Below are 25,709 nucleotides of genomic sequence, written 5' to 3'. Positions count from 1 at the left end.
GAAGAACTATACAAAAAAGATCTTAATGACCCAGATAACCACGATGGTGTGATCACTCACCTAGAGCCAGACATCTTGGAATGTAAAGTCAAGTGGCCTTAGGAAGCATCAGTACAAACAAAGCTAGTGGAGGTGATGGACTTCCAGCTGAGCTACTTCAAATCCTAAAAGATGATTCTGTTAAAGTATGCACTCAAAATGTGAGCAAATTTGGAAAACTCAGCAGTGGCCACAGGACTGGAAAAGATCAGTTTTCATTCCAATCCCAAAGAAGGGCAATGCCAAAGAATGTTCAAACTACTACACAATTGCACTCATCTCATATGCTAGCAAAGTAATGCTCAAAATTCTCCAAGCCAGGCTTCAACAGTACATGAACCATGAACTTCCAGATGTTCAAGCTGGATTTAGAAAAGGCAAAGGAACCAGAGATCAAATTGCCAACATTCATTGGATCATCAAAAAAGCAAAAGAATTCCAGAAAAACATCTACTTCTGCTTCATTGACTACCCTAAAGCCTTTGACTGTGTGGATCACAACAAACTGTGGAAAATTCTTCAAGAAATAGGAATACCACACCACCTTACCTGCCTCCTGTGAAACCTGTATGCAGGTCAAGAAGCAACAGTTAGAACTACACATAGAACAATGGACTGGTTCAAAATTGGGGAAGAAGTATGACAAGGCTGTATGTTGTCACCTTGCTTATTTAACTTATAAGCAGAGTACACCATGAGAAATGCCTGGCTGGACGAAGTACAAGCTAGAATCAAGATTGCTGGGAGAAATATCAACAACCTCAGATATGCAGATGACACCACCCTTATGGCAGAAACTTGAAGAGGAACTAAAGAGCCGCTTGGTGAAAGTGAAAGAGGAGAGTGAAAAAGCTCGCTTAAAACTCACCATTCAAAATACAAAGATCATGGCATCCAGTCCCATCACTTCATGGCAAATAGATAGGGAAACACTGGAAACAGTGACAGACATTATTTTCTTGGATTCCAAAATCACTGCAGATGGTGACTGCAGCCATGAAATTTAAAGACACTTGCTCCTTGGAAGAAAAGCTATCACAAACCTAGACAGCATATTAAAAAGCAGACATTACTTTGCTGACAAAGGCCATATAATCAAAGCTATGTAGTCATGTATGTGTGTGAGAGGTGGACCATAAAGAAAGCTGAGTGCCAAAGAACTGATGCTTTTGAACTGTGGTATTGGAAAAGACTCTTGAGAGTCCCTTGGACTCCAAGGAGATCCAACCAGTCCATCCTAAAGGAAATCAGACCTGAATATTCATTAGAAGGACTGAGCCTGAAGCTGAAACTCCAATACTTTGGCTACCTGATGCGAAGAGTTGACTCATTTGAAAAGACCCTGATGCTGGGAAAGATCGAAGGCAGGAGGAGAAGGGAATGACAGAGAATGAGATGGTTGGATGGCATCACCGATGCAATGGACATGAGTTTGAGAAAGCTCTGGGAGTTGGCGATGGGCAGGGAAGTCTGGCATACTGCAGTCCATGGGGTTGCAAAGTGTCAGACATGACTGAGCAACTGAACAACAATAGGAATTGCCAAAGGAAGGTGCCAGGGAACACTGGTGGTATGTGTGCATTATGTTTGCATGTGTGCACACAAGTGTGTGTGCAATATGTGTGTGTGTGTGTATCTTGTCCAGTACCTAGGTGTACTTACCCACCTGAACCTGTTCTTCCTCTAATAACAGAGGAACTGGGCTCAGTGTCGACTCTTATATGGTTTCTAATGCTTGAACAACTCCTTTGTTTCTTCCCTGGAGCCTGCTTCTAACACTATTTGCTCCCTGGTTGAGAAACTATAGTGCTATCCCTTAACGTCTATGGATAAAATCCCAATTCCACTGCCTGCCATGCAAGACCATCCCTGCAGCCAGTGTGCACCCTCTCCCACTCCTCCTACAAGGAAACGGTCTCTGCTCCAGTCCCATGGGATGGTTTACTACCTCCCAGGCGATGCCTATCTTACTGGCTCTCTGCCTTGTTCATGGGACGTCTTCAGCCTGATGTACATCCTCTGACCCCTCTACAGCTGTGTCCCCACCTGCCCTTGATCACCCTTCAAAGCCTAGCTCAGGTCCAGCTTCTCGGCAAAGCCTTCTCTGACATCCTGATGGGATGAGACAGAGGGCTCCTTCTCTGTATGCTAAGCACCCCCTCGGCCCTCTCTTTACAGCCATTCCTTCATCCTGCCCTGGACTGCTGCGAGCTCCTTGGATGTCCATTTTCCCTCAACTAGACTGCAAGCTAGGGGGACAGAGACCACTTTCTACCTCTCTCTGTATCACCTGCCTCAGAGCGTCTCCTTTGGGGGAACATAATTAAATCTAATTCAAACTGACTTCCATCCAGAACAGAATTCCCAGGGGCCTGGACCTGCCCTGATACCTTGCCTGGGTTTTTTAGTGACTCTGGCCTTTTGGGAAGCAGGTGGAGCCCCATACGAGAGGCAGGAAATCCCAGTAGTTAATGGGGAAGGCTAATGAGTTGTGTTGGGTACTTCATCTCTCTGAACCCTGATTTCCTCCCCTGCAAGAGGGTGATTAAAATACCAGCTTGCTGGGTATTTGTGCAATGAACTGAGATGACACAGTGCTTGGCTAACTCCAGGTGCTCAGACCATGGGATTGTGAGATCGCTGAGGCAGCTGCTGGCAAGATGCCTGGGGGTCCTGGAAGCCAGCAAATTCTCACCAGAAAGAGATTCAAGTTTACTCCAAATTACCTTCACAGTCGTGTGTGCCTCAAACTTGAAAGCTTTGGTCTGTCCATTCTCCAGGTACAACTTGAGCACGTTGGGCATACACAGCAGAGAATTACCCTGGAAGACACAAGAGCAGTGTCAAAACTGTCCCTCCCTGTTGCTGGGTGTAACAGAGCCTGTTTCCCTGGCCCTGCCTTGGTGTGGAAAGCAGGATTCTCCCCAACTTCCTCACCACATTGTAGGCTGACTCTTGACATTCAGAGATTTCTGCAAGGGATGAGGCCTATGCCACACAGATACAGGCTTTGTTCCAGGGCCAGCCATAAGAACTGTTCGACAGGAGGGAGGAGGGTGAAGAGTGAGCCCTGCCACGGGCATGCTGATGGCATTGCGCAGGCATGCATGATGCCATCTGCTGACACATCACTGCTCGTTGCCACCTACAGCAAATCAAGTGACAAGCATGCCCACTGCCCCAAGTGGGCCTTTCTGAGATTCTTGCACTGTGCCTTGTAGGCTTGGGTGAAATGGGGGTAGGAAGCTCCCTGAGAGTCCCCTCAACATTTCACTGCTGCATTCTCTGTAGAAAAGCATCACCAAAGGACAGAGGGCTGCTTTCTACCTCTTGTTGTTCAGTTGTTCAGCGACCCCATGGACTGCAGAATACCAGGCTACCCTGTCCTTCACCATCTTCCAGAATTTGCTCAAACTCATGTCCATTGAATTGGTGATGCCATCCAACCATCTCATCTCCTGTCACCTCCTTTTCCTCCTGCCCTCAATATTTCCCAGCATCAGGGTATTTTCCAGTGAGTCAGCTCTTCACACCAAATGGCCTCTACTCACCCCAACTATCACTCTGGATTCATGGGACCCCTTGAGGGGTTCTGCCACTCTTGGAGGGCTTTTAGGGAGGGATGCACAGGACTAGTCTGTTTGGTGACCCCAGGCCAGCCAAAATTCCTGAGGCAGAGCAGGGCAAGGGAATCATTCGCTTTGGGTTTGGAGAAACCCCTAGGGCTGGCTCTCATAAAAAGTGACTTCTGAGTGTTGAGCTGTAGACAAAGAAGTGGCTGGTGCCCTCCAGAAACTGTAAGAGATTCTAGAGTCTCCAGGATTCGAGCTACAACTGCCCCCGAGTTCTCATCTCTGGAAACCCACCTAGGTTAGAAGCTTATCACCTTTTTTCAGAAAACTGACAATCTTTTTCAGTTAAGAATTTTGTGTCTTCTAAATATAAGGGCATTTGTATCTTTTAAGTAAGACACATTCATCACTCTGTATAACTTTTTTTTTTTGAAAGCCAGAATACTTTTATGGAAGAAAAGGAATATGTTCATATCCCAGGGCCAGTTCACAATCAGGGATGAGGGATTTTAAACCCTTCACTCTGCTGTCATCTCCTGAGTCTGGTTTTAGGTATTTAGAAATCTTAATCTTTGGATTTTGCAAGTATGACTGCTTTCCTTGATACTTGCGATATCCAAAAAAATACATTCATAACATCACCACATAACTAACACTATTTACTTTTCTCTAAGGCTTCTTCCAATTTTTATCTATACCTGTAAATAGCTTTCAGAGAACTGCACTAATATATTATGCACAATTCTATGTGTATTTTTACTCAACGCATATATACTTCTTCATGTGAGTTTAATGTTTATAATTTTAATGACTTATAAATATTCTATTGAGTTGAAACATCAGAATTTCTTTAACCATTTCTCTGCCTAAGCATTTAACATTTTCTCAAAAATTTTTGTAATATATATAGGCAAAAGATATCTTTAAATGCATGGATTTTTGCACTTAAATTATTTTATAGAAATAAATTAATAAGAATGTGATTCTTGGGCCATTTTTATGGCATTCATTAACTTTTTTCCTACTCCCAAAGATTAAATCAATTTACAAAGCCACCAATTAGTACATGAATGCAGCTACTTTCTCAGTATCAGGGCTTATATTTTCCTTTTTTGCGCTAATTTATTAATTGGCAGTTCTTAATATTTTCCTTTGCATTTCTTTAATGGCTAGCAAATTTAAGAATATTTGAAGTGTTGGTTTCCTTAAGTCAGGCAGAGAAAAATAATACTGTATGATATCACTTATGTGTAGAATCTAAAAAGTAAAACAAACTAGTAAATATAACAAAAAGAGACAGACTCCCAGATATAGAGAATAAACTACTGGTTACCAACAGGGTGAAGGAAGAGGGGAGGGGCAAGGTAGGGGTAGGGCATTAAGAGGTACAAACTATTGTATATAAAATAAATAAGCTACAGATATATTGTATATGACATGGAATATAGCTGATATTTTATAACTATAAATGCATATACAACCTTTAACAACTGTTAGTCACAATGCTGAAACCTGAAACTTATATATCAACTATACCTCAATGATTAAAAAAAAAAAAAAAACCCAAACATAGCTTTTTATTTCAGATTCTTCTAGGGTCAGTCTTGCCTCCTGAACCCCCATATCACATCAATCCTGGGTATTCCAAATCAAAAAGGACTAGACAGCATATTATAGTGGAAAACAGAAAAACTAAAGTCACACAGACCTGTTCTCCTGTATTTCCTAGCTGTATGATCTCAGAAGACAATTCTCTTAACCTCTTTAAGCTTCTGTTTCTTCTTTGTTAAAAATACCTTCCCTTGCAGGGTATGGTGATGATGAAGGACTATGTACCCAAGATGTTTTGATTCATGTATTAGAGATTCAGTATATGATAGGGTCTTTTTAAAAAGCAACCCCTGCCACCATCTCTACTATCAATGTATCACCTTCAGAGGGAGTACTAAGTTAGAAGATTCAGAATGAGAAGTGAATAACTGGAACATGTTGAAATTTCCAGCCAGAAAAATGGAGTCTCAGAAAGACACAGTCATACCCAGTGTGTCTCTCCCTGTCCATGGTTTGTAGGCACCTTACTGAGTGAGCATAGAGCCTCCAGCGAGCCCACTACACTCCCACTTTGTCCCCTCCATGCTGCGGATGCCAGCGTCTCCAGGAGATAGTGCCAGGAGGCAGTTTGCCTGCTTCATGAACAGTCACTGCCACCCCCTGATCAGTGCCGCACCTGGCTGTGTCCACTGACGAGCACTTCCTCCGCAAAGTGCACCTTCACGGGGTTGGTCTTCAGCCTGGCTCGCTTCTCTTCTGTCAGGAAGGAGGACTTGGGGACTCCCTGCAAAACATTAACATGACGCACTTTAGAACAGGACTTTTAGAAAAGCCATGTACATCCTCTCATTTCTTAAAAGCAAAAGCTCTGGCAGCTGCTGAGAACTCATTTAAAACCACAGAGAAGAATGATATCCAATTAAAGATCTCTTTTCATGAAATTCAGAGATCTCAACCAAATATGTCTTGTGTGTCTGAGAAAAGCTAAAGCTTTAACACATTGGCCCAAGGCTGTGGTATGATGAAGACAAAGAGAACTGGCCTGTGAACAGAGAGACCTGAATTCTAACCCAACTTCAGCTACTCAACAGCTCTGAGAACCACCTTAAACACAAATTATTATGGAAGAAAACCAGTTGTGAGTGTGTGTGTACATTTCCCTCTTTGGCCTTCAGTCTTCTTTTCTGCACAACAGGGGAATTGGACCAGGAAGTAAAAACAGCATAATGCTAATAAGCATAGGTTCCAGAGTCTAACTACCTGGAAAAAGCCCAGCTCTACTGATTTCTGGGTGTGAGGGGTGTGTGAGGTCATAGTGTCCTCATCTGTAAAAGGGAGATTACCAATATATCTACCTTGTAGGATTTTCTTTTGGCACAAATTAAATAAGACATTAAATATTAGCATTCATATTCTAATAAATAATTTAAAATAATGTAATGCTTATTACATTAATAAATAATAGAAATACAGATATAGACAATTAAACCAAAATATATTTTGATCATAAAATTCTATGTTCTAGAGAAGTAGTCATTAATATTCCAACTTTGGTTTGGATAATCAATTTCAAACCATTTGAGGATTCTAAGAATCCACTCAGACAATAATGAGCATTCTTGTTGAAGTAAAATATATATGATCATTTGTCTTATGATCCTATCACTTCTGGTGAGAGGTCTGAGTGGGCTAGACAATCTTCAGGGCATTTCTCAGGGCCTCTGGGACCATCAGCTGTGCTGGTATCAGCTTTCCCTGCAAGACCTCCTAAGTACAGTATTCACACTCCTCTCTTCTGGGGAACCTCATAAGAATCTCAGGAATGGTACTGGATCATGCTAATTTTCCTCTCTTTCTACTTTTTACTTTTTAAAAGGAGGCAGCTATATGCTATTTCCCTCTCTCCTTACTTAACAAGTGCTACCTTCTGCTTTCATTTCTTGGAAATAGAGTAGGAAAAGAACTACCTAATTAAAATTCAGATGTTCTCCATTGAGATGATAATCAGATAGATGAAAAGAATCTCTCAACACCTGCATAACTATTTATAGCAATTAGCTTTCAGTACACTGCTTTTTATGTATTGGTTTCACATTATTCCATAGATACAGTCTTCTATTTAGAATAGAAGAATCTCCATTTATGTGTGTATAAAACACTTGGCCTGTCATATTTATGGCAAACTTCCTAGTTCTATTTAGGTGAGTTTTTTTTCCTATTCTATTTCTAGGAAACAAACAAAAAAGATAACACTTGTTAAATAAGGAGAAGAGACAACAATTTCTTTGCACAGAATCAAATAACTTATGCCCACTCCCTATGTGCTTAGGAATTCCTTCTGCAACTTATGACCAAATAGATGCCCTTCCATATTGTTGACATTTCTATGATTTGTTTTCTATATTTAAGTTTTTAACACTAAATGGTGTGGGATTAGACTTATTTTTTCCAAATACCTAAAGAAATGTCCCAGGACAATTTCTTGAATGATCATCTTTTCTCCCATTGATTTGGGATGCCATATTTATCATATACCAAACCCTTATACTAGTATCTATTCTTGGACTTTCTATTTGATTAGATTGATATATCCAACATTTCATCAATATCATACTGTTTTAATTATTGAAGCTTTATTAGCTTTAAAATCTTGTACCTTAAGGCCATCCTCATTATTCTTTTAAAAAAAGTTTTTTTTCTTGATAAGTCTCACCTTGACATACATTGTCAAAATCCAAATAAAATTCCCACAGGGAGTTTGAATTTGCTTTAAGCATACACATTAATATGAGAAAATCCAATGTATTAATAGTCTTTCTATCAAGGAATATAACATGTATCTCCTCTTTTATTAAAGAAAACATTTTATTTCCTTCAGTATTACTCTAGTTTCCTTCACATAAGGCCCATATAGTTCTTTTCCTTCAAGTTCTTCAATTTTTTTACTTTTTCCTATAAAGAACTAGCCCATGCATTTATCAAATTTCTAATTTTTCTGTTTTTCCAAAGCATCATTTAGATTTAAATTTTTATCATTTTCTTTAATCTGCTTTATGCTTATTTTATTAGTCTTTCTTTACACTTCTGGCATTGAGTATTTTCCTGACCTGTTTTCTTTTTTCTTGTTTAAGGTTACAAATTTTACTCTGAGTATAGCTCAACTGTATATAATAAGTTCTAAGAAATAGAGCTCTAAACTTTGATTATTTTCTAGCTAGTCTATAATGATAATTTTTAATTTTCCATTTGATCCCATCTTTACTTAGGAAATTGCATTTTTATTCCAAATGACTAGGTGGTGTTAAGTTTTTGATAGTTATCAATTTGTGCTTTATTGTATTCTAGAGAAGACACTTATACAGTTGCTTATTTGAGAAATTTAGCTTTTGGGTAGCCTGATATGGGATCAATTAGATTGGATTATTAAATGCATTATTAAAATTCTCTATGCCCCTATTTATATTTTTTTGTCTATTAGTGACCAAGGGCTAAGTATGTACTAAAGTCTCTCAGAATGAGAATTTTCTGTCAACTTTTCCTCCTTGGTAATTTTCTCTTACAATTTGTTTATGTACTTTTCCCTCTACCACATACAAAAGGCTCCTAAATGTGTGGTGGTTTAGGATAGCTGTTGCTTCCCTGTGCATCATCTGTGCCTTGTTCTGTGCCTTGCCTTGTGGCTGACAAAACACGTTCACACCCAACACCTCACTGGGTCCTCATAACACCCATTAGATAGATAAGGCAGTTATTGTCCCCATCTCTGTTTCACAAAATTCAAAACTGAAACTATGGGGCCTCTCCACAGTGATGCCACTCAGACTCGTCTTGAAACTCTGAGCTTGGTACCCTTGTCGCCTGCATAATCCCAGGTCTGTCTCCTCTGCTAGCCCATGAGTTCTCGAAGCCTGGGCACACATAGGAGTTCTCCATAATATGAGCACATATGTGGTCTTCAAGCAACACTGACTGCCTGACAGCTTCTCTGATGCCCTTTGCCTTCCCTGTTTATTCTCTGAGGGATATTCTGCTGGTGGTACAGGGTCTTGGGGCCAAGAAGAGCGCAACTAACACATAAGACATAGAAAGAGCTTTACCGATGTGCAGCGAACGACCGTTATTGAAAGAGAATCTTCAGCTTCCCTGAAAAAAAAAGAATAAACAAAAAAGGCGTTATCATCCTGGGTGATACATGACGGTGCATGTGTGGGGTTGGGGGCATCAAAGACACTGGTAGAATGACAAAGCAGCTTCTCTTGCCTCAGCAAAATTGAGAAGGACATTGAGAAAGCAGTGATCTGTGAAAGAACTTAAGTTGTCCCAAATGCCACTGTGACCTTAAGAAAGTCTTCAGATACTTGTCTCTACCATCTTGTCCATACCTACAGCCACTAAATGAAGTCTCGTAGCCTTCATTTAGTCTATATGATGGAAGACTCATCTAGTTGCTATGACCACTAGGTAGGTTTATGTCCAAAATATTTTTGAAGAGAAAACAGCAATAACACAGATAACTTAGGTTGCTATTTCAGAAAACTTGGCTAAATATCCATGAAACAGAATAAAAGAATGTGGATAACACTTATCAGATTAAAGCCAATCAGTTTATGGTATTTAAGCAAACAAAGTCAGTGTAATGAGCACAATCCTGTAATCAAATAGTAGACATTTTTGTTTTGTTATAATCTCTTAGGTTCCAAAGGTGATCAAATCAACTAGATAAGCACCAAACTTCAACTTTTTTGAGGATAGAACTGAAAAACTGATTCATGTTTTCCTTTTCCTTTGCCATTGCTACATAGAATAGCAGCTTGCAAAACAAACACTTTTGATTTCTTGCAAGATGAACATCGAGGCCTATTTCTGCCTGTGTGTTACTGCCTCAAACAGATAAACTCAACCCAAGGTTTTTAAGGGTCTGGAGACTGCCTCTTACCCATTTTATGTAAGAACAGGTCTTTCCCAAGAGAATTCACAGGAAACCAACGCCAAAAGCTCTCAGAAGGAGAGTTTGGCCTCATAGATAACTGGAGGAATTAGAGATTTTGCTGGCTTTTTGTTTGCTTGGTTGTTTTCCTTTTGTAAATGGCACCAACACTGGGAACTATGCTACAAAAGTAAGCAGTCCCGGGATTCCCACACAAGGCATGTAGCCGAGAGTGCAGGGGCAAGCCAACATTAGGTCACATCCCTGCTCAGCAGTCTTCGGTGGCTCCTCCTGCCAGAAGGAGAATAACTTGCTGTGTCAGCACCAAGACCCTCCATCATCCTCTGGACCTCACTTGTCAGAACTTTGCCTAGGCATCCGGTGCCTTAGACCAACTGAACGACTCAGCACCCCCAACTCCCCAGCCAGTGGCTCCTCCTGATCACTTTACTTGGTCTACCCTTCACCTCCATCTTTGAGGCACAAATTCTGCCCAGCATTTAAGGTAGAATTTGGCCAGCTGAAATACTTCTGGACTCTTCTATATTTTGCCAAACCACAACTTCCTCACAAGTTAGAGGAATCTCCAGCGTTTATGACCCCTTTCTCCTGTTTCGCTCTCTTTTTTAAATTAATTAATTAACTATTTATTATTTCTGGCTATGCTGGATCTTCATTGCTGCCCACGGGCTTTCTCCAGTTGCGGCGTGAGAGGAACACTCTGAGCTGCACTGCGTGGGCTTCTCATTGCAGTGGCTTCTCTTGCTGCTGAGCATGGGCTCTAGGCACACAGGCTTCAGTAGCTGTGGCACAAAGGATCTAGTGCGCAGGCTCAGAGCGGGCTTAGTCACTCTGTAACACATGGGATCTTCCCTGATCAGGGATCAAATTCAAGTCCCCTACATTGCAAGGCAGATTTTCAACCACTGGACCACCAGGGAAGTCCTCCCCTGCTTCTCCAGATACACTGTCTGCCCTCCATCTCAGTGGGGTTTCCGTGACTCGTATCTGCACTATGAGCCTAAGGATCGGGGAGTGGAGTCCCTTCCCCTACAGGGCTCCTTGCCCAGTGAATCGACCTGAGTTCAATGTCACCTAAACACCCACATTCTGGTCTACTGTTTTAGATTGTGAATACTTTTCATTTATTAGTCAGACTTCAATCTAACTTGGCAGAGATATTAGTGGCACTGAAAATGTAAAACCAATTTGCTGGAATTGAGAAAGTCTTTGAGAAAATCATCCAATAACTGGGAAAGCAAACTTCACAATTTCCATAACCATCTTTCATTTTTAAAACTGAAATCATCAAATCCTTTTCCTGGCTGCCCTACCCGCTCACCTTAGCCTGGCAATCCTATTTTCTATACTTCAGTGGAATCTCTGTAAATCTTACACTGTGTGTGTGTTTCTCCACAGTGAGGCTGTGGGCCTCCTGAGGGCAGAGGCTGCATCTGCATTTCCATCTTCTTTCTCTGACTTGGCTGTTATTGCCTGTTACTCAATGTGTGCTGCACACGACAGGCCTCAGAAAGGAAAACCACCACTCACCAAAAGGCACGAAGTCAAGCATAAACTTGAAGTATCTTCAAGGTGGCTTTGCTCTATTTCTCATTTCCCTTTATTTATATTAAATAAAGTCATTCAAACAGAGTTGTGTGGAAGTTTTTAAAGACAAAGCCTGCATCGACCTATAGAATGTCTGTCAGGCCTCCTCACTCCTGTCACTGATTTCCTCTGTCTTAAAACGAGGGTCACCGGCTGCCAGTGCCAACCACACTCACTTGTTTCATTGAGCACCTGCTGTATGCCTGGTCTCAAGGTGATCACAGTCAAGGCAGAAAGTGAGGCATTCACAGAAATCACATGACACCAGGTAGACGGTAGTAGATGCCATATCAATGGAACTACATACATATCAAGCAGGCTACACCAAAAAGGTTTAGGAAGAGAATTCAAAGTGTTAAAGAACAACAAGTAGATTTAGTATCGATTTAGTCCAGTCTTTGCCATATGTTACAACAGCCCTACACATCCATAAGGGATAAAAGTGTTAGTTGCTTAGTCATGTCCGACTCTTTGTGACCCCACAGACTGTAGCCCGCATGGAAGCTCCTCTGTCCACGGAATTCTCCAGGCAAGAATATTGTAGTGGGGAGTCATTTCCTTCTTCAGGGAGTCTTTAACAACGCTATACTGTACATCCTTAAGGGGTAGGGCCTATGTATCATTCATAATTACATTCCCCGCAGCACCTCGCATAGTGTTTTGGGCATTGCAGGGGGCTGATGAATATAGGACCCATGCCTCCTAATCTCATTTATAGGCAGGTGAAAAGGAGCAGAGAGGAACCGAGATGGAATTCTAAAACGAGGCTATTGTCGCTGCTTTAAAGGAGCCTGGACCTTAAATCACAGAGGATCAGCTATGCCCTTTCTGTCACTCATTCTTGCTCTGTAACAATCTGTGCAACTCAATGGATGATGGAAGCCAATTTAGTACCTCAGAATATTGACTGCTCGTTCACAGGAAAGGTCTTCAGCAGGCTCATCATTCATCTGGAGGATCTGATCACCAGGGAAAAGTTTACCGTGAGCAGAGCCCCCTGTTGGAGAGAAAAGAAATACATGGTGCTCATGCCAGGAGGGCCCAGACCCAATGTGTCATAGCCACAGCCTGATCCAGTCTCCGGGGCACCAGCTCATCCCCACCCCTAGCCAGACTTGGGCTCACATGGATCTCAGTTTCCCTGTTTACAAATCTTGGATAATATACCTACCATCCATCACCTTCAAGGGATATTAGGAGAGTGTCCAAGGAAAGAGGACTAGCAGAAGAAAGTCAACAGAGCCAGCCAACAAATCTACTACATTCATCTCTAAAGAAATCTGGGGTATATGTGTGTGTAAATTCAGATTAATAGATTTTAACTGGTCCCAGATCTCACATCAATACATAACTGAAGAATGAAAACAAACCCTAGACATTCCCAGCCTGCTCCTCTTCCCCTGATACAGCCTATATTTTACAGAGACTCAAGTGAAAACAAATCAATAATTTCTATTACTGTCTGACCAGAAGTTTTTCCCAGCTCAGAGCATGCAGGGTTCAGAAAGGAGGGCCGTTGATCCCAAAACTGTCACTGTTCCTGAGACTGGCCAGGGGGCCACGGATGGGCAAAGCCTCAGCTGAGGCCAGTGGACCTACGAGGCAGATCAGCAAGTACACAGGGGCCCCCCTTCCCTGTACCATAGGAAGGTGCAAAGCCCCAGACAGAATTAGGCCAAAATTAGATGTGCCCTTTCTAACTTCCTGGGGTAGCATTTTCTGCATTATGTTATAGCACAGAGATATGAGAAGAGAGCCAGGGATAATCCCCCACAAGAAACCCAAGTCCTTTCTTGTTTCCCAGTCAGCCCCTACCTGCTGTGACGGACACCACTGTGAGGGGAAGGCTCTCAGAGATGTGAAATCCGTAGTCCTGGAGGAGGGTGTCTTTGTCTATTTTTACTGTGTGTTTCACAGGGATGATGGTCTGGGTTGGGATCCCGGGGGGCCCATCAGCTGTGGCAACTTTAGCCCTGCAAGAGAAGCAGCAAGTAAAAGAGACAGCGATGGGAGTCTAGTGGGTGGCATAAACCAGGTCAGCCCCAAACAGCCTGGAGAAGGAAGATGGAGAGCTGAATGGACACTAACTCTCCTCTCGAGAGAGAGAAGACACAAACACCAGCAAATAAAACAGCAGGACACAGCACCATGCTCTGAAAGACAAGTCACAAAGTGCTGTGAGTGTGCAAAGAAGAGGTGGAGCAGTTTTAACTTTGTGGGGCTAGGGGAGAAGGAATCAGGCAAGTATTTGCTACCTGGAAGAGATGGCATCTAAGAGATTTCGAGGCTATATCTACCCAGCCCAAATCCTGGCACGAAGAAGATATTCAGTAACTGCTGCTGAGTGGATGAATGCATGGATGCATGGATGGATAGACTGATGGATCCATGGATGGATGGATGGATGGATGGACAGATAGACAGGCAACCGAGGCAGGGAGCACTGTTTCAGCAGAGGTACAAAAGAGGAAAAACATGGATCGTGAGTAGCAGCAAGCAGTTGCTCAGTTTGGATGTCTGATGATGACTAATTTTTATAGGCAAATTGTTTCTTTGGTGATTTTTTTCTTTTTTTTGCTTTATGATGAATGCTGCTTCCCCTTCAGCTTTGTTAATCTATGAGGGTTCCAATATATAATCCCAGAGAGCACAGACTCCCTCTATTTTAATTGTTAAAAATATGTGTGTTTTCAGTATATCTAAAAGCAGATAAGTTGAAAGTTGTATCTTCTATCTCTCAATACCACAAAGTGAATTTACGAGCTATTTTTCGTTTGTGGCAAATGGCTTTTGTCTTTCTAAGGGTCAGTGGTTCTTTCTGAGGAAGGTCATATAGTGAGAGATAAGGTGTTTATTATCATTATACACAACAGAAATGTGGAGGAGTAACAGCTTCCTTGGGGTTCTGCAGTTAAGGTTTTTCATTTATTCTCATCCATTTACCAAACACTGTCAGGAACTCTTCCTAATGCAATAGGACCTCACTTATCTGAAAATCACCTCTCTGGCATTTATAATAATCTCAAGTTTCAACAAGGAGCAGGAAATATATTTTTAAAAACTGCCTCAAAGAACCAACATGCATGTGACAAGTCCAAGCACAAAGCCATATTATGCACATTATCCATAAAGGAGTTCCCTTAGGAACAAAGAAAGGATTTCTCCTAGGCAAGCACATGGGTAGTACTGAGAAGTATTAGAAGCCAGACCTAACAGGAGAGAAGAGACAGAAAACTCTGATAATTTATACTGACCAAAACCATAGGTATTCCTGATTAAAAGAAAAAAACTTTAAAGCTTCGAAAGGGTCTCTCTAAATAAAATAAATAATACAGTACACTGAAAAACAAAAATCAACATTTGTGTTCCTTTGAAAAAGCAACAGGAAGGACCCCCTAGACACTACTCCTATTTAAGTGGCAGGAGAAATGCCTGGAATAGTTATTGGAGAAGGAAAAATGATAAGAGGAATAATAAACATACCTTTTTTTTTTTCTCAAACAAATGACGATCTACACTGAGAAAATGATCCACAAAAAGAATTGCTAGTACTTAAAAAATAAGTTCAGTGGAGTTGCCGGATAAATACATAAAACACAGCCACAAAAACCATCCTACAACCCATTAAAGACAGAATAGCTGAATGTGTACCAGGAGCTAGGTTTTCTTAAAAAGTTGACATAATAACAGAAGACATAGTAATACTGATGCTGGATTCCTGGTTGGGAAGATTACAGAGTCAACAATGAACATAAATACTGAATGAAAATATAAACTTGATGGAACACTGGTTCAAAAGCCTTCCAGATTAAAAAAAAAAAAGAACTAATAAATTGATGACAGTAAGAGGAGCAGTAACAACAATAACAATAATCACTTGCAACATCCATTGAGCACTAACTATGTACCAGGCAGTGAGCTAATTTATTTTCATGCTCCTATCAGAGGGCAGCAATGATCAAAACTGCATGGCCTGGTCTTTACCAATGAAAGTGAATAGAAATTCCAGAAAGTCTTTTAAAATATTATGTGGCTAGCCAGAAATAATTCAACATGGTAAAAAAATCACCACACTGTGGTACTAAGCGTTATACAAAGTATTAAATTTCAAAAAGGTCAAAAGAGAGAATTACAAAAACTGGAAATAAATGTGGCAGTTCTGGAGAAGAGACACATTTCTAAGGACTGGAGAATTAAAGATAGGCATAAGATATAAGGGGGATGGTTTGAATGTGAAATTTCAATAACCAAATCATAAATACAAGGAAATAAAAAAATTGGATAACTACATAGAAAAGCACAAAGAGAAATTCAAGTGAAAAAACAGCTTTTAATTTCTTACAAACAAAAATTAACTCAAAACAGATCAAAGATCTAAATATGAGAGCTAAAATTATACAACTCTTAGTAGAAAATATAAGAATAGACCTTTGTGACTTCGGTAGCATTTTAGATATGACACTAAAAGCACAAGCAACAAATGAAAACATAAATAAACTGAACTTCACAATTGAAAATTTTGTGCTTCAAAGGACACCACTGAGAAAGTGAAAAGGCAATGCCCAAAATAGGAGAAAATGTTTGCAAACCATATATCTAATGAGACTTCCCTGGCGGCTCAGACAGTAAAAGAAACTGTCTGTGATGCAGGAGACGGCTTCAATCCCTGCGTTGGGAAGATCGGCTAGAGAAGGGACTGACTATCCACTCCAGTATTCTTGCCTGGAGAATTCCATGGGAAGCCTAGCAGGCTACAGTCCATGGGGTTGCAAAGAGTCAGATAAGGACCTGGTATCTAGAATATATAAAGAACTTTTATAATACAGTTAAACAAAAAAGACAACCCAAATAAAAATTGGGTGAAGGATTTGAATAGACATTTCACCAAAGAAAATATACAGTCAGTAGGGACATGAAAAGATTATTAGCAGTTATGGAAATACAAATCAAAACTACAGTGACATACCCACTAGAATGGCTATAATCAAAAAGATAGATCAAGTGCTGACTAAGATGTGGAGAAAAACAAAACCCTCATATAGTCTTGTAATTCCTTAACAGACTAAACACTGAATGACCCAGCAATTCCACTCCTGGGCATACATCCAAGAAAACTGAAAAGCATATGTCCACACAAAGTTTGCACGCAAGTGTTTGTAACAACATTACTTAGAATAGCTCCAAAGTGGAACCAATCCAAGTGTACCTCAACTAATGACAAAAACAATATTCTATAGCAGAGTATTGTTCAGAAATACAAAGGAATGAAATACTTATATGTACTATAACATGGATAAACCTTGAACACATCATACTACACGAAAGAAGTCAGTCACAAAAGACCACATACTGTATGATTCCATTCATGTGCTATGTCCAGACTAGATAAATCTATAGAGACAGAAAGTAGATTAGTGGTAGCTTAGGGCTGGGGAAGGAGCGTTTAGAAAGGAAATAGAGAGTGACTGCTAATACATTCAGATTTTCTTGCGGGAGTGATGAAATTTTCCAAAATGTATTGTGATGGTGGTCTTACATCCCTGTGAAAACACTAAAAATCAGTGAGTTGTACATTTTAAGTGAGTGAATTGCATGGTATGCAATGTATAGATGGAGCTGTTGGAAATAAGTAAATCAACTTATAAAATCCTGGAGGGAAAAAGCTTACAATAAAAATATATGCAGAATGGACATAAAAACATGCAGTAAATACCCAGACTTCACATCCTCAAAGCAAGTGAGTGAGAAACTCACACATGAAGAAATAAAGCTGGTAAATAACAGAAAATGTACAACTCTGGTGATCAAAGAAGAACAACTGAATGGACTACAGAGAACTATTACGTGTCACTAAAGCACTACATAGGAATTAAAATAATAAAGTCCAACATGTGTGGGCCCTGGGATTTAAGGGTGACCATATAAATTGGCTTCTTACTGTCTTTGGAAAGTCATCAAGGAAATTATACATGAATTTAAAATTTGATCATTTTCTTCGACCTTCTGTTATCATTTTGAATAACATTCCTCAAAGTAATATGCATGCCCCCAAAATAAAAAACACTGTTTGCACTAGACTATGAGTTCCTAGAAGACAAACATTCCCTTGTATCATAAAGCCCTAGAACAGAGTATGAGCTCAAAACACCCTGGCAATTGTGTATTCAAAAATATTTACCATAGCTTTATTTAGAATAGTTGAAAAAATTGAAACCACCCAACAGAGAATGGATAAATCAAGCATAGGAAGGAATTGCCCCAAGACTCTACAACAATGAAGGGCCACAAGCCTGTGAAACTTAGACATACATGGAAATATAGCTTAGAAAATACTCTTCTAAACTGCCCCAACCCCCTTGTGTGGATTATTCTGCCCCTACAACTCCCCATCACCCATAGGATAAAAGTTAAACTCCTCAACCTTACCCTCTTGGTCTTTTGTCTTTAGCCAACATTCTCTACCCACTCTCCTTCCCAGGACTTCACTCCAGCCTAACCTTTCCTGCTGCACCAGTTTTACATCTGGGCTTCAGTTCATGCAGCTGCCTCACAGGAAACTGTGAGGCCAATCAAAATCCAGCTCAAATACTACCTCTTCCAAAAATGCTCCTCTGATTTCCTAGCTAGACACAAGTTCACTCATCTCTGAGCCCTTCTGGTCTTGAGCACCTCAACTGTCAGTGACAGCTATTTGATTCCATATATTATCACCCCGCATAGACTGCAAACTCTCAGAATTCAGGAACCATTTTTTACCCACCTCTGTATTTCTCACTATACTGAGTGAAGAACTTTGCCCATAGAAAGCATCTCTGTTTATTAGGTGAATATATGAGCAAAATACTGAATATAGAGAGCATGATACAAAATAGTACACCTAATATGATTAGCAAAGGTGGAAATGTGTATATAGCCATTAATAAATAGCAGTAAATTCGAATATGACAGACTTCAATGTTTGTCATTTGTCCTGTAAGTTTGCTTAATTTGATATACAGCTCCACCTTTTGACTATGAGTCCTAATCAGGACCCGTCTTCTCCATATCCCAGAGCTCAATAAATGGTATCTGGAGAACAGTGATCAGTTGCTAAAGACACACTCCTGGAAGTAATCTTTGACTTTACCCTGCTCTTACCCCTAGTATCCTACCAGTCATGGCTTCAAAACTCTCTAAAGATATCCATTTCTCTCTGTCTCCATGACCACCATTCTATTTCAGGACCTTGTCACCTGTCCTACAGACAGATTGCTCTAAATGTCTCCTAGCTGGTCTTCCCACTTTTCGTTCTTTTGTTAAAAAATATATTTATTTGGCTATGCCAGGTCTTAGTTGCAGCATGCAGACTCGTTTAGTTGTGGCATGTCGACTTCCCTGGTGGCTCAGACGGTAAAGCGTCTGTCTACAATGCGGAGACCTGGGTTTGATCCCTGGGTTGGGAAGATTCCCTGGAGAAGGAAATGGCAACCCACCCCAGTACTCTTGCCTGGAAAATCCCATGGATGGAGGAGCTTGGTGCAGGCTACTGTCCATGGGGTCGCAAAGAGTCGGGCACGACTGAGCGACTTCACTCTCTCATTCTCATGGGATCTAGTTCCCAGATCGGTGATCGAATCCAGGCCCCCTGAATTGCGAGCATAGAGTCTTAGCCACTGGACCACCAGGGAAGTCCCTCCCTACTTTTCATTCTTGTCTCACCTAAACGATTCTCCATCCAGCAACTAGATTGATATTATATTAATAAGTGCAATCCTGCTCATATGTCTGCCCTGATTAAATGACTTAATCCAAAAACCTTAGTATGGCTTAATATAGCCCCTGCTCACCACTGAAGCCTCTACAACCAAGCCATTCACTCTCTCAGTATTTTTGTTCTAGCCAGACAGGTTCCTTTGGAGTTCCTCAAACACACAAGGTCTTCCTTCTGCCTAGAATATCCCCCAGCCCTTGACACAGCTCTCAAAACACCCCACCATACACTTCACCTGCGCAGCTCCTACTCAATCTTCTGTTTTTGGTGGAAATATCCCTCTCCCTTTGCTGAACCTGTACATACAATCTGTACATCAATTTTTGAAACGCACATCATATTTGTAATGACCAGTGTGAAGTCTCTCATCCTTTCTAGACAATAGCTCATATAGCACAACCATGTCTTTCTTGCCCCCATGTGCTGAAATCAGTGCTAGGCATAGAGTAAGGCTTAATAAATGTTTAGAGGACAAAAGAAATAGACAAACCTTACCATGTGGTTAGAACAGAATTCATTTGGATGCTTTTCAAGCGAGTAGTCTTTATTTATCTGATTTTTCCATTTGGAAGGGTATGCTCCCCAACAATGGTAGACAAACGAGGCCCCGCTGTGTTGACTAATCCCTGGACAGCGTCAGGAGCTTTGACCCAAAGTCTGGATTTGACATTTTCCCCGAAGACCACATCTAGGCTTTTGTTTGGAAAGGGATTGCTTAAAAACAGGACGAAGCCATAGTCTCTCCTCAAAAAGAATGTTCGACAGGGAACTGAAGGAAATGATCTCTGCAGCAAAATTTCCTCCTCTGAAGAATCTTATAAATATCAAACTAAACGCCGACAATCCAAAAGCCTCTGTCTGCTGCCTTTGTAATGGTTTTAAATCATAAATCTGAGATCATTCCTGTGGTTTTACATCGGAACAGCATAAGACCTGGCGACACTAATAGAAATCTTATCAGATAACTGGATCCTAAGGTAGAACCGGAAAACACATGTTAAATTTATCATGAAAATAGCCTCGGGTAAACTCATTCTATATTTTATGGGTTATAAGTTCACATTGAGCTGATCAATAACCCTGAGAAGAAAAAAAATACCAGATGGAGACAGATTAGGCTTCAAATATTCTCTGGCTTTTTATCTATTCTCTGATAGGCTGTGAAATAAATTTGGCTCTATCTTGTAACAACAAAGAATTCACCTCTGACTTCCAGCAGGATGTGGAGAAACTATTTTGAATCTATGTTTAAACACTGTATTATGTTCAGCTGGAGTGATTTTAAAAGTGAACGTCTGGTATAAACTGGATTTTTAATCTAAAGTTTATTCAAAGAAAGAAGAAATATAAGGAGTGGCCTGTTCCAGAAAGAAATTTATCTTGTAGTCATAATCACAGGACTAGGCTTGTGGCTGTGACAGTTTCTAGAGACCACTGAATGTATATATTGTGTGTACAGTGTTACAGGGCAAAAGCTTACAGCTGAGAGGAGGAGAAAGTATGCCATTGCTACTTTAAAAAGGAGGTTCAGAAGACAAGGGTGACCCTACAGACGCAGCACAGGAACTTTCTAACCTGTTCTCTTAAAATCTTTCCCTTTTGTCCATGGTCAAATAGCAATTAAAAACTGGTACCTGAAATGGTCCTTCTACACCATTAGGAGTATTAGAAAGGTCAAAAATACCATTCCTATAACTAGTAAACAGACTATGGTTATAATGAACAAGCAAATTTAGAAGGAGGGAAAAACCAATAGCCAAGACTTCTGACACAAAGATGCCATGATGCGCATTTGCACACTTGTGAATACATATGCCTGTGTGTACATGTGTGAGTGTGTGCGTATGTGTATTCATTGAACACATATGTGTGCACATTAGATTAACACTAATACACACTAATATGAAGATTAAATATAAATTGAAAGAAGTCTTTTTAAGCTTTGAAGTTTATAAAACCAAGCACCAAGAAGAAGGCGTGAAATTCATCAAACTCCTTAGATTTTTTTCAAGTCTTGATCTATAAAACCAACGTTTCTAGATTACACATGAGAGAATTCAGTAAATCTTACACAAAATTGTTTTAATAATACAATAAAATTATTCTAAAGTTCACATGGAAAGGCAGATAAGAATATAAAATGGCAAATGAAGAGAATAAAACTCTAGTTTAACAGACAATAAATATAAATAGTTTTAATACAGGTGTGTGAAAGAAAGCAGTTAGATCAATTAAACAGAATAGCTAGCCTAGGAAGAGATACAAGTTTTCACCCACAGACACAGGAATTTCATATATGAAAAAGTGAGAGCATAAGTCAGTAAAGAAAGGAAAGGTTACTCACAGTTAATGGTGATGGAAACACTACTTATTTTGGAAAGAAACAAGCTAGATCTTTATTTCACAGCCTATACTAAAATAAATACCAAAGTAAAAACTTAAATATAAAATATCTTAAACTATCAAATTGAAAATTAATTAATTAATTATTGGGTAAGGATTTTCTAAGCTTTGAAGCAAAGAAATCATCAAGAGGTTATCATTTAACTATATAAACATCAAAAATTGTAGGAGACAAAAAAATGGTATAATTAAGCAAAAATGTATTCTATAACATGTCCTTCTCATCTCATTTTATCACCTCCCTAGTTATAGAAAGTGGTAAAGAAGATGACAATTTAGTACAGAGCAAAATGGTTAAAAATTAGTTTATAATATAATGTCACTATGTTATAGCTTTTATTAAGTGGTTTGTATTACACTATTTTTACAGAAATTCAAAACGTGTCACAGAGACTATTTGGGGGGGTTAGCTATTTCTAAAAGAGCACTGATACTGTAAATGTTATTTTTATATTGGAGTGTGAAATTAAGTGGTAAAATAGCAGTCATCTTAATAATATCTGAGTAATTTTGTATTTCTGCAATTATTGGTATCACTAACCTTCCACCCTACCCAAGCATGCACACACAGACATTCAAACTGAGTGCCACTATCTGAATTTGACTAGGGATTGTCCACTCATTTAAAATTGAAGAAATCAAAGTAACTTTGAAAGTTGACACTCTTCCCCAGAAAAAAACCATTTTAAGATGCCTTATAAAGCTCTAACATTACTCAAGTTCATAAAAATTATAAATTTGTTTAATAATGTTTGGAAATGGAAATTGTTATTTTTGACTAATTTCTTCCTGGACAGGTCAATTAGTGTTGGAGATAAAATTTAACTTTATGGAAAAAAAGGCAATTATAATTAAGTAAGTACAATCAGCTGAAATGAGTAGAAGCTTTTAAAGGTCTGAAAAGACAGCAAGATTGTTAAAAGATGCATGTAAACTCATGACTTCAGATTAATTTCTGTTTCCTTTTCTCTGGACTATAAAAAAACACTTCAATGTATTTTTTTCATTTCTTGATCTGGCTATCAGGAAATGTAGAGCCAACGTTAGTACTCAAATGCTTAATCCTACATCTAATTGGTTTGCAATCTATCTATAGAATTTCCAGTCTTTATTTAAAAGTTTTTATGCATTTTAAAACTGTTAATCATCAAAATTTCCATTCGGAAGAAGAAACAATACAAAATTTAGATATATTTTAAATAAATAAAAATAAGTTATATAAACAGTGCTGCGATGAACATTGGGGTACACGTGTCTCTTTCAATTCTGGTTTCCTCGGTGTGTATGCCCAGCAGTGGGATTGCTGGGTCATACGTGGCAGATTCATGTCAATGTATGGCAAAACCAATACAGTATTATAAAGTAAAAAAAATAATAATAATAATAAATAATAAAAATAAAATTTTTTTAAAAATAAGTAATATAGTCCCTGACTGTGAAAGCCCTTAATCAATAAAAATTTATTGAATATCTACTACATACTATGTACGCATTCTTCTAGGGCTGAAGATACTTTTTAGACAAGGTAGTTATGGTCTTTGGTCTCAAATGTGGCAGGAGGGTTGGGGGAGAAGAGTCACATACTAAACAGGTGCGGGGTTAGACAAAGAACAAGTAAACAAATGGATATATTGTCATAAAGTGTGGCAAGGAAGTAGGAGGAACAAGAGGAAGACAGGAAACCAGGAACAGATTGTAAAGGGGCTTGTAGGCTATGGCATGGTGGCGGGTAGCCACTGAATGGTTTGGGATGGGTTGGAGCCAGGAGCGAGCGTGTGGGACAGGAGCAGTGTGTATTTTGAAAAGCCCACTATGGCTTCAGGGTGGAGCAGAGAAAGAGTGAGTGACTATGGCAATGCCCTCTGGGGACAGAGAGCTGGACAGAGTGGAGATGTGTTTGAGGATGAACTGACAAAAGTTGCTGATGGGGTAGGTACAGAGTATGAGAGAGAGGAAAATTCAGGATGACTCACAGGTCTCTTGGTTAAACAATTCTGTGGAAGGTGGTACCATTTACTCTACTCCAGGAAAACAAATTATGCTTTTCAATTCTTGACCATTTTCAATTAATCTGAAGATAGAAGAACCCAGCTTGAATCAAGGTTGCAGGATTAGAGATGAGAAACAATTTCAATAAGACTGCATGTGATTTATCCTAGAAACACAGAAATAATGCCTTCCACTGACACTTCCAGGAATCATTCCCTCTTTTTCTTCTCTTTCTAAAGCACTTGGAAAACAAAATTCCTACTAAATTCATGGAAAGATACTCAACATCATTAGCTATCAGGAAAATACAGATCAAAACCATAATGAGATACCACTTCACACCCCCTAGGATGTTTATAATAAAAAATTGCAGATAATAAGTGTTGCCAAAGGTATGCAGACACTGGAACCCTTATATCCTGCTGGTGGAAATGCTTTGGAAAACAGCCTGGCAGTTCTTCCAAAGGTTCAACATCAAGCTGCTATATGACCCAGCTATTCTAATCAAAGAATAAACCCAAGAGAAATGAAAATATATGTTCAAATAAAAAATGTTTATAGTAGCATTATTCACAATAGCTCCCAAGTGGAAACAACTCAAGTGTACATTAACTGATGGACAAAGAAAATATACCATATTATTTGGCAATAAAAAGGAATGCAAGCACTGTTTACAACAGCCAAGATATGGAAGCAACCTAAATGTTCATTAACAGAGGAATGCATAAAGGAGGGACAGTACATATTTACAATCAAATATTACTCAGCCATCAAAAAGAATTAAATAATATCATTTGCAGCAACAGGGATGTGGACCTTAAAACTGTCATTAGAAAAGACCCTGATGATGGGAAAGATTGAAGGCAGGAGGAGAAAGGGACGACAGAGGACAAGATGGTTAGATGGCATCACGGACTCCATGGACATGAGTTTGAGCAGGCTCCAGGAGACAGTGAAGGACAGTAAGGCCTGCAGTGCTGCAGTCCATAGGGTCACAGAGTCGGTCACAACTGAGCAACTGAACAACAACAAAAATTGTCACACTGAGTGAAGTAAGTTAGACAGAGAAGTAGAAACATCATATGACATCCCTTATATGAGGAATCTAAAAAAACATGATACAAATGAACTTATTTATAAAACCAAAACACTGACAGACTTTAGAGAATGAACTTACAGTTGCAGCAGCAGTGGGGAGGGGAGAATGGAGGAACAGATAGTTAGGGAGTTTGGGATGGACAGGTACACACTGCTATATTTAAGATGGATAACTAACAGGGAACTCTACTCAACACTATGTGGTAGCCTAGGTGGGAAGGGTTGTGGGGGAGAATGGATACATGTATATGTATGGCTGAGGTGCTTTGCTACCCATCTGAAACTACTATAACACTGTTAATCCACTATACTCCAACAGAAAATAAAAAGTTTTTAAATAAAAGGAATGCACACTGATGCATATTATAACACGGATGAACCTTAAACACATTACACTAAGTGAATGAAGGCAGTCACAAAGACAATATATTGTATGATTCTATTCACAGGAAATATCCAGAACAGACAAATCTATAGAAACAGAAAGTAGATGAGTGGTTGTCTAGAGCTGGGGGAGGGGCAAATACGGGATGACTGTTAATGGGTATGGGGTTTCTTTTGGGGGTATCGACAGTATTCTAAAATTAGATTGTGGTAGATTGTTGAAAATTCTATATATACACTAAATATATACTGTATACATACTAAATAAATCTGTACATTTTTAAATGGGTAAATTTTATGTTATGTGAAACATATCTCAAAATAGAGGAGGAAAAAAAAAAACTTCCTAGCTGTTGCCTTTTATTTATACTCTGTGAGAGAAGCTAGA

The 25,709-nt window shown here is 39.6% G+C and overlaps 1 protein-coding gene across 1 annotated transcript in view; it reads right to left on the bottom strand.

Moving 5' to 3' along the window:
- FRMPD1 (FERM and PDZ domain containing 1) overlaps nt 1–25,709 on the bottom strand; it is a 158,201-nt gene that overhangs the window by 18,195 nt on the left and 114,297 nt on the right. Inside the window, exons 3-7 of the mRNA XM_018052189.1 lie at nt 13,513–13,670; nt 12,592–12,694; nt 9,260–9,305; nt 5,839–5,946; nt 2,766–2,861 (exon numbers count right to left, since the gene is read on the bottom strand). Coding sequence (XP_017907678.1) covers nt 2,766–2,861; nt 5,839–5,946; nt 9,260–9,305; nt 12,592–12,694; nt 13,513–13,670 — 511 coding nt within the window. The remainder of the gene's footprint in view (nt 1–2,765; nt 2,862–5,838; nt 5,947–9,259; nt 9,306–12,591; nt 12,695–13,512; nt 13,671–25,709) is intronic.

This window comes from Capra hircus, chromosome 8 (assembly GCF_001704415.2).
Source record: "Capra hircus breed San Clemente chromosome 8, ASM170441v1, whole genome shotgun sequence".
Taxonomy (NCBI): domain Eukaryota; kingdom Metazoa; phylum Chordata; class Mammalia; order Artiodactyla; family Bovidae; genus Capra; species Capra hircus.
Note: the sequence above shows the minus strand (reverse complement) of the source record. Positions and strands in the feature narration are given on the sequence as shown.